The sequence below is a fragment of the Amblyomma maculatum genome, chromosome 2, assembly GCF_055883805.1.
Source record: "Amblyomma maculatum isolate TAMU_Amacu chromosome 2, ASM5588380v1, whole genome shotgun sequence".
NCBI lineage: Eukaryota > Metazoa > Arthropoda > Arachnida > Ixodida > Ixodidae > Amblyomma > Amblyomma maculatum.
Genome location: NC_139345.1, coordinates 35,103,955 through 35,113,977, shown reverse-complemented (window position 1 = coordinate 35,113,977; position 10,023 = coordinate 35,103,955). Strand labels below are relative to the sequence as shown.

At 46.1% G+C, this 10,023-nt stretch overlaps 1 protein-coding gene across 1 annotated transcript in view; it reads right to left on the bottom strand.

Annotated features, from left to right (window-relative positions):
* Window positions 1-913: 913 nt before the first annotated feature.
* The window catches only part of LOC146198344 (solute carrier family 12 member 2-like), an 85,174-nt gene continuing 76,064 nt past the window's right edge, over window positions 914-10,023 (bottom strand). Inside the window, exons 18-24 of the mRNA XM_084593791.1 lie at window positions 9,554-9,771; window positions 6,818-7,183; window positions 3,356-3,470; window positions 2,977-3,063; window positions 2,725-2,842; window positions 2,544-2,611; window positions 914-1,880 (exon numbers count right to left, since the gene is read on the bottom strand). Coding sequence (XP_084449917.1) covers window positions 1,745-1,880; window positions 2,544-2,611; window positions 2,725-2,842; window positions 2,977-3,063; window positions 3,356-3,470; window positions 6,818-7,183; window positions 9,554-9,771 — 1,108 coding nt within the window. The 3' untranslated portion in view covers window positions 914-1,744. The remainder of the gene's footprint in view (window positions 1,881-2,543; window positions 2,612-2,724; window positions 2,843-2,976; window positions 3,064-3,355; window positions 3,471-6,817; window positions 7,184-9,553; window positions 9,772-10,023) is intronic.

Sequence of the window (10,023 nt, the reverse complement as noted above, 5' to 3'; positions counted from 1 at the left end):
AGCGCGCGCTCCCTTCGAGTATCTCCAGACCAGCCTTGCTCGAAACGTGCCGTGATATGGCTAAGCACGGTCATCTGGATCCGGCGCGGCTGTCATGGCCCATGCAGTCTACATGTTAAGTCGCCGCCAGGAGGCGGCCGCTGGTATCGAGTAGGCCTAGGATAGCCGCGTACCGCACTCCACTAATGTGTGCGCTCTGGAAGGTTTGCCGGATTTTAGATACAAGAATTCCCTTTGTGTCCGTGCAAACTTCGCTGTTATGTAGACGATGAAACATTGCGTAATTGGCACAGCTGAAATTGACGGTACAGTGATTCCGTGAACTAACATAATTACTAAAAAAAATGGGAAGCGATATTTTTTTTTTTGTTTAGGCTGTGCCTGGTGGGCGTGGAGGTCAACCCTGGATGGGCTAACGAAATATGCGGACAAATAACATTGAAAATGTATAGCCCTTGGATGCATACCTGCAATAAAAACCCCTAGGACATATGTTGCGCGCAGAAAGCAGCACAAGCCCTCCTGGAGGCGCTTGTGGGGCAGAGCAAAGGAAAGAAAAATAACAGGAAATGAGACGCTTCCTTGGCATACGATTTTATTCACTAACCCCGCTGTACAATGCAAGCAGCTTTATATAAAAAACGCATACGCACACTCGCTCACATGAAAGGACTAGACGTTGATCCACCGCTCGGCAGAAAGAAGTGAATCTAGTGATGCAATAACTGGGCTTGGAATCAAGACGGCGTTGCGTGACCGTGTGCATTCGCAGTAATTCCCGCAATTAGAGGCGGTAATAATTCAAGACCATGTTAATACCTAGTTTTGAGCTTAGTTTAATGTATTCGTGTCTCTTCTGCGGTTCACTTATTTTTTTAGGCTGACTTCGCCAGCCGTTTTTTGAACCTGAAGATAACACTGTGCTGCAGAGAATATTTATAACGTACCACAACACCAGTGCGGCTGCCTGTTTGTTTTTGTTTTTGTTTTTTTGTTAAATAAGCGAAAAATCTGTTCAGGATTAATTAGGTGCGCACATATTCCGTAATAAAATAGTCTGGGCAAGCATTATATTCAGTTACATTGTTTCACGTTGACGTGCCTGTTTTTACTTGGTAAATTAGAACACATGTAGCTGCATTAGCGCACTCGGCGTGCACAGGCTGGCTGCATGCTCATCATGCCACATTGCGCATACATGGAACGTTTTCACGCGCTACTGAGGCAGGTACTTTAAGTCCGAATAAGGCGCCTCAACGGCGGTCACATTTGCACAATAACAAAAAAACAAATCGTGATACGGCGCAGATAGGTAAGAGGGGAGGAAATTTTAGTAGTTGTATCGTTGCCATCCTAAATCTAAGACAAATAAAAGCAACACGCAAAACAAGTAAATAGAGATGAGAAGTGACGGAGAGCCTAATTTCGGCTGTGCGTGTGGATATATACAGATGGGCGTGCGCTGAGCGTGAAATGACAGCTCCTTCTATTAACTACTACTGCGCTATATATTCCGGTAGAAAAACCCTAAACTACAAATATAACTAGAAAGAAAAGTATGGAAATATAAAGTTATGAAGTATATAAAGTCCTCGCAGGAGCCCTGGTAGAAACTTCAGTTTGTGACGTAACAGTATCAGGATGTTTAGCGCGGCACGCAGAGAATTGCGGCAGGGCACCCGTTTTTCAGCATAACTGACGCTCTTCTGTGCCTATGCAATAGTGTGTGACGTATGCCGTGCCTCTAGGAGTAGAAGGTGAGAACGCTGGTCTGGTTCCCTCGAACGAGTAGGAACGGAGGCATGTCTTTGGTGAGCATTTCGAGCCAGGCCATGTACATGGGCGCCGTGCAGGTTCCCTTGCGAGGCATCGGCAACGTCCTGCACACGAAGACGTGTCGTCAACAAAAACCTCCGAAAACCGAGAGGAATGCAAACGGTGAAAAGACACATCCAACTGATTCATGCGACTATCATGTGCGGTTTGAGCAGGGAACAATACGGGAGGAGTAGGTAAGAAGGTTTGAGTGTGAAAAGGATGCATAGTACAGGCGACTCGCGCACGCGGAATGAAGCACAGCATGTCTTTAGGATATCGCTTAAGCCTGTGGACTATAAGCATCTCAAAAGCCCCATCAGTAATGTTCGGCGTGAGTCCTATATGCTCTGGGAAACCAAGTAATCTTATCCCAAGGTTCAGAGAGAACCAAGCTAATATTTAATCCACATCAACTGTTGTCCAAATGAGCTTAAAAGAGTAAAGAGTGAATGCACGAAATACTAATGCCCCAAAATAAAACAGAGCACACGAATGAACAAAATTTTGTTTTGTGGCGCGCCCTGCAAGCTGATGCGCTTGTGTGTAGCTTGGGTGCGTGTGGATCACCCGGATGTCAGGCTTGACACCCTTGGCGTTCGCTTCATCAGCAGCACGAAGAGAATGCTTTTTCTACAGACCCGTGCTCCATTTTATTTTGGGGGTGCTAGTACACGCTCACCTGGTGCAGAATTCTAGAAAAGCTGCTAGGAAAGAAAAAAACTCACATCACAATTAACGATGCCCCTGTTGAGTATTGCCGTAAAAGTTCATGTAGCCGCAGGTGTCGATTTGTCTGGAATCAGAAAACGATGATTAAATAATTATGTGGCGCTTGTATTTACCAGAATTGTACGCGAGTTCCTACAAAGTCAGAAAACTCTCGACAGAAACCGACGCAAGACGGACCTTTTCTTTGACGGCCAGGATCTCAGATTCTGACACGAATGGCGCGTGCACCTGCTCGGATTCCGCATCTTGCGACGACCGCCTCCAAGGGCTCAAGATTTTAAGGAATTCCTCTTTCCTGCGGGAGAACGGGGAGGAAATGGGTATCGTCATTCTCGACTCATCTCGTGAAGTAAATTTATAATTGGAAAGAAAAGTAAAAGCGAGCACGTAGAGAGGAGCGAAGCAGAGAAGGCATCGTATTTCACTTACGTCGATGCCTGTGGTGGTTTGACAATGTCGGGAATCACTGTGACGTCGGAATATTCGATGCGAAACTTGCTTAGTAGTGCAGCCATACTGAAATAAAAAAGCGATAATTCAAATCTCGGTTTGCCGCCAACATCGCATCTGGTTCTATCGTGCAAGCTACAGCATGAGCAAATAATTTGCGATGTAGAGGTAATGTGGTAATATCGCGATGAAAAAAAAAGATTACTAATTAAACTACTGTCCCAAAAATGTGGCAAGGCGTGAGTAAGCGTAGAAAAGCCTCACAATTAAAGTCCCACTTTTCACTGCTAGAAAAAAACAACTATTCAGAAAGTAATTCTTTCCCTGAACAAAATGTAGTGCTGCACTGGTGACTTACTTCCTCTGTTCCTTGTCAAGCTCGTACTTCTTGTTGGCAAGTGCAAACACCCTCATGTTGCAGCTGGCAAACTGGGATCTCGTGGACAAAAGGTAGGGGATGAGCATTGTCAAACCTGTGCACAGAAACAGAAATAAGACATTCGTCATCAATCAGACGCGCACATAAGAACAAGTTTTGAAACACGGACTTGATAACGCGCTCCAAAACGCATCGCTTTGCGCCGACTGAAAGCACCCTTCGTCGCTGATCGACCGCCCTGCCATCGTAGTTTGCAGGGGCAAAGAGCCACCCTCCGACGAAAATCTACGAACCAAAATACGTTTCTCGTATCTGCTATTCCCTCCACCCTCCTTCCCGAATGATTTAAAGAATGTCCTATTAGTATACATACATCTATTCTTAACAGATGAAAAAATGGTTACTGTAAGCGTAGTTCAGGAAGTAAGACGGTCTGCTAGAGATAAATTCCTGAATTCGAAGAATTTAATATAACATTCTTGTTTTTCACGACGGCACAGTAAACCGCACAAAGAAAATGTTTCATAAACAGGCACCACCGCTAGTTGCTCCGTATTGACATGGAACAGACTTATGCCGCTTTTCCATAAAAGCGGCACATTGCAAGCCTATAGAAAAGATCGCACTCTGCGCTTAAGCGCCGGTCTGCTGAAGAGCAAAAATGGTGAAAACCACTTCATAAACTGTTTTAATTAAATACACCGTCATTGTCATCACTGCTATCATCATTATCACTTCCACTTTCACAAGCACTTTCTAATTATATACTGTGAAAGGAAGCGCGCCAGACTAGCAGCAGAGACCGAAGTTGACAGAGAGGCTCGTCTCGAGAGACGCTGGGTAAAGCGTGTCAACGACACAGCGGAAAACCGATTTGAACCTGGCGTTCTACACGTTCCCGCTTGTGTGTGACCTGGAAGTTTCGGACGTTCAAACTCTGGCGAACTATTTCACTGATCTTAGGACAGTCTTCGCATTAATCGGCGCTTCTCCTAGATCACGCAGTCCCGCTGGTACGACCTGCTTAAAACCCAATTTTAAATGTACGTCCGACGGTCTTTCAGATTACAGTATGGTGGCTTACGTCATTATGCTACTGAATGTATGTGACAACAGAAGCTCAATTAAGGAATTAGCGATTAGGCGATTAGCAAAGTGCATGTACACCCTCCCACTTTGTTAACCAACGCACGAGCGTCGACCGCCGAGCCGACAAGCGCCGTACGACGGAACACAGCGGCGAAATGAGTGAGAATACGCGCGTGCGCGCAGTGAACGCTCTGGTGCAGCTGTCCTCTGCCAGGCTGTACGGGAACCGGATCCAACCCCACCGGCTTTTTTTGTGTGTTATCGCATTTCTATCTGTTTTCTGCATGCTGCTGGGAAAAGATCAGAAAATGCTACGTTGTACCGCCTGCATTCCTGCATGACAGGAAGGTGTGAATTGATAAGCGAAGTAAGCGAAGTGAATTAATAAGCGAAGAATTTTCCGCAGGAAAGTGCTACGTGATCCATAGCAAAAAGAAACAAATTGCTGATATTCAAGTAGTAGTAGGTCGTATATCGCATTCCATCCAGAGCTAGCGTTGCCACCTGAACGCTTATTTATAACTTGATGGAAGCGCTCAGAAAAAAAAAAAAAAAAAATATGGCAATAACGGTGCTCAAAAGAAGCAGGGGCGAGATCGCGTTCCCAGAACAGCCTGGCAGAGGACAGCTGCCCCGGAGTGCTCATTGCGCGCACGTGCGTATTCTCGCTCATTTCGCCGCTGTGCTCCGTCATACGGCGCTTATCGACTCGACAGTCGACGCTCGTGCGCTCAGGTTAAAAATGTGGGAGGGTGTACGCGAAAGCTAATTCGCAAGGAAAGGCGCACAGGGGATCAACGCACGCTTTCGCATCATACCCAATGCAAAGGTTAAGCGGCTTTGTGTGTGAGTGTGTGTGTGTGTGTGGGTGGTATGCGTAGCTGTCTTACAAGACTGATCCGGCAGCGCTATGCACATTCTGCACAGTGAAATCTGTGCAAATTGAGAAGGCTAAACCTCGTTTCAGCGAACAAGTAGCAGGATGTAGAATAATGCAAGGGAGCTAAAGAAGCTAGGCACTGGCTTAACCATGAATGCTCTTTGCATGCGACAAGCGTTTAAAATTCTGCCATTGATTAGGCCCTTACCACGCTGTTTCTGTAACAAGACAGTAATAACACATCAGAAACGAACGGGTGATCAACGAGATTGGTTCGGAGGGGAACGCGCTATAGCAAGTCGGCTCCAAGTTCAAAAGCGCAGCGACTCGTGGTACCCTCTGTGAACAGTGACGCAAACTAGCGCGTGCGCCCCGGATTGGCAGTGCTTTGTGTGCGAATCTGCGCCAGTCAGTATATAAACGCCACAGCTCGTGGGGAAGAAGAAGCTCTTTTGCACGTTTTCTAAATATTTTAAATCATTTGATACCGTCCAACTGTCCAACTTGTTGAAATTAGATGTCGGATAGAATCAAGAGTTTAACGAAGTGCCATCAAGCGTAGGTTTGAAACCGGACACGCATTCGAAGTAGAGCAGGCGCATGGAAATGTCTGCGTTCTCTTCCGTTTGGATTGTATTGCGTACGGGCGAAAGTTCGAGTGGATAGAGGAATTTTCAGCATAGCGCAAGAATGTGGCATTCTAACGCGCGAAGAAAAAAGCGCTGCTGCGGTGGTCGAGTAGTCTAAAACAGCGGCAAGCGAATCTCGTTCGAATCCCGCTCGAAGCTAGAAGTATGGCAGATTAACATATCTGCTCCCCGCTCTGTGCGACAGAAACTGGACAGCCGAGTTTTCATTCACAATACCACTCCAAAGAAAAGACACCATAACTAGCATACCGTGAGCAGCGTTACCGCTACCGTTAGCGGAATACCGGGAGCCCGCGCGCTGCAATAGCGCATGTCCTAATTTTTCTGGTGCGGCAGGCATGTGAGCAGGGCGGATGGATGAAGTTATCAGCGTCCCATTTGAAACGGAGTGATGACAGTCGCTGCCATGCTCAGTCTTTCTTTATATTTAAGCTCAATTCCCTGTTTTTACATTTGAGCAGTCTTTCAACTTTAACGACTTTAGTCATAGGGCTGCAATATTGTTAAATACTTTTTTTTTAATTCTCATTTAGTACCCGTACGTCGTCCTGCTATTTAACAACCAAATCTCCAAACGCTTTTTACTAACTTCAACTGAATATTTATTTAAGTTTCAGATTCATTCAGTTGACGGGTGTCTGGCACCATCTGGTACCTTGATGACCATGTGCGCATATGCACTGACGAGGCGGGTCTGTAGGTAAGCCTTTAGTGCATTCAGCACCGAAGCCTTCACGCATCATCATTTCAGGTACCTCCTGTCCAGCGAGTAAACGCGGCCACTTCTCACTCATCGCCATTTGACGCGCGTAGCACGCATACCTCCGTCGTCGTAGAGCCACCAGACATCGATGGAGCCTTTCTTCTGCTTGCGCTGGAACTGGTTCACCGACTGCATCACGTTCTTCGGCACGCTGCGCTCGAGCAGCTGGGACGAGGTGCGCCGCGACCAGCGTTGCAGTACCGTAGGCGCGGACGACTCGCGCCGAAACGTCACCGTAACGCTCTCGTGACCGATGACGGCGGCCGCCGTACCACTTGCCTTCCGCGCTGCGCCGCCGTTGGGAGTGGCCGATGCTGAAGAGGCGTTCTTCCGGTACGTTCCCAGGCCGGAGTCCCGGTTGCCCCGCTCCACAGACGGAGTCTGCGGCGGCGTCGACGACTCGTCCTCGTCGCCGGAGCTGCCCGCTGCAGAACCACAGATAGGTACATCAACAAATCCTTCCCTCGGGCGCTTTGCTTTAATAACCTCTCCTCCTCCGATACAAGGGTATCTCTCTTCGCAAAATGAGAACTTGAAAGGAGGCTAATATATGTACTCATTCAAGGGTACCGCTTTTGGGGAAATAACCTGAAAGGGGGCTCATGCATGTACTAAATAGTATTAAGCCCACAAAGAGAGTGAAAGCAGGACGCAAGTACACTGACCTAGGCGCATGGTCGTCATGTCTCTCATCGCACCCGTTTTTCAATCTCCACGCCTTATATCGCAAGCTCTACATTGACCTCCACAAGTGCAGTATCTACCGTCAATTAAGCTGTCTGCTACAAAAGTACACCAAAGCTTCGCGGAAAAAATTCAGGAGATAATGGACCATCAGCCTCACGTTTTCCAAGCATACAGTTACTATAACTGTTCTGAAGATAATAAAATTGACCGAAATAATTAAATAAATAATTGACCTAGTCCTGAATCCTGGTAAAATAATGTCAGTCTTAATGAGCGGCGCTGGTGCATGGCACCATGTAATGTATAAATTGTGTGTACTTCGATTTACTTCATGCAGTAGAGCACAATGGTGTAAATATTGGTCTCGCCTTCCAGAATGTACTTAACGCGCAAAACGTTATCGTTTTGCACTTTCACGCTTTTGGATCTATCAGTGCCGAAAATGGCTCTGGCCGTCATTTTTCTGGTCATGAAAACATGTCCCCGATATATAAAAAAAAGGAACAGAGAGTGGAGGGAAACGCTGCCAACAACGAAGCAGCTTTAGCTGCAATAAAAATCATAATTTGAGAAAAAATATATGTTGAAACAAAGATCAGCGCGGAAGACAGTCTCCTTTTAATTAAGCCGCTGCTCTGTGCGGACTAACGCGGTGACTCACCGACCAGCGTGAGGGCTGCCAGAAAGACCAACCAGGAAGCGGTCGGCCTCAGGGCTGCGTCGCGGGCAGCGAAAGCCAGGAAAGTAGAGGAAAGAGAAGAATAGGAAAGGAGGAGCCGTGCAGTGAGACGGAAGGCTCAGAGTGAGACTCGGAAAAGTGTCAGGCGCAGGTCCAAGAGGGCAGCCAACATGGACGTCCAACAAAAAACAGCTGCCCTCTTTCTACACACGCAGTAAACAAAGTTAAAAGCAACGTGAAGCATAAGGTGCAGCAGCCCTGTGGCTCAGAAACATGCCTCTTCGTTTTTGCCCCCAATTATTCAGTGATTGCCCACACAATCACTGAATAAATAAATAAATAAATAAATAAATAAATAAATAAATAAATAAATAAATAAATAAATAAATAAATAAATAAATAAATAAATAAATAAAATTCCTTATTTTACAGTGAACACCTCGCTTACAGAGGACGGAGCACAAGAGAAGAAAGAACATAATGCTCAGTTGTGCCCGTTGTTCTACTCAGACTGGCCATGCGAAATCATTGCTTTCACTTTTAATAGTACAACAACGTTTCGCCTTGTTATAAGGTTTTTTTCTATCGCGTCATATTGGTTTTCTGCTTTCCCAAAACAGCTCGTGCCCACTTAGAATCAAAAATTAATATTAGCTTTGACGTTGACTTTTTTCAAGGAAATTTGAACGCGAAAATGAGGGCAATTAAGTAGCATTAGCCGGTTTTATAATAAAAAGCACTGAGTGAATATTTGTAGAGACACCATCTAAACCTGAATGACACGACCGAAAACAGCGCATGCCACACAGGTGCATATGTAGAAAGACGAGAGACAGAGCTGACTAACCCTTTCTGTGGCATTGAGTAGCTTGCGCTGGTTTCGGTAGTGATGAACAAACTAGCCTGTGATTCGTTATTCAAGAATGACACTTAAAATAAAAGATTCGCTCGCGCGGAAAGGCATGATTGAGCGTCCAGAAAAAGCAGTGTTGGCTTTCTTCCTGCTCTAACCTTTTCTTGCCCGATCGAATGCTGAAGAGTTTCTGGTTATCTTTCGGTGATTCATGCACTTATTCACCCTTTAGTAGATTTAAAACAGCCGCCATGTCGAAACCACATGGCGAAAAGATAAGCCCGATTACAGTTCAGTAATCTCAAGTAGTATCAAAATAAATGTTAGTATCTAATTTTCGGCTGACAAAGCTAGCCTAAAAACAGATGGGAAGTGTGCAGCTAAAATACGTAAACCACGCTAGCACATCACAAAATGAATGGCCACATAGGGCTTTCCAAATCTGTTCCTTGATGCCTAGATGAAAAAAAAAAAAAAAAACTTGCGTAATCTACAGCAAAGCGAGGAGTAAAGGTTGGACAGAACACCGTCCAGAATGGATTAATAGAATACACTCGTGCAAGCGCGCATGCGTACCTTGTGAGAGTTGGGAGTTGGAACTGTTTCTGGGCAGGGTGTCGGTCGAAGAAGCGTCACGGTTAAGGCTGCCATCAGTCCCCGCAGGCCCATTAGAGGCGGCATCCGAAAAGGTGGTTCCGGCCGCCACGACTCCGTCTTCGCCGGCGTATTTGGAGAAGTCGATGCCCTCGGCCAAACGCAGAATGCACAGCGCCATGTGGGAGTCAAATGCGTGGCTGCCAGAAAAATGAAAATACGCACGGCATCTAGTTTTATCTAAAACTGCGCCAATGTACGTTTTCTGACAATTTAGTTCCGAAATCGTCGTTTTTTTCATAACACGTTTCCGAGCAAATTTTTTTTCAAAACTCATTGAAGTTCTAGACAATAGCATAGAGCTTAGGTGCGCTGTTACGGGTGCATGACTGGTAACGCAGATCCAGAGCACTGACACTGGGCTTGTGCTCACATTGACGCCTTCACTGTAA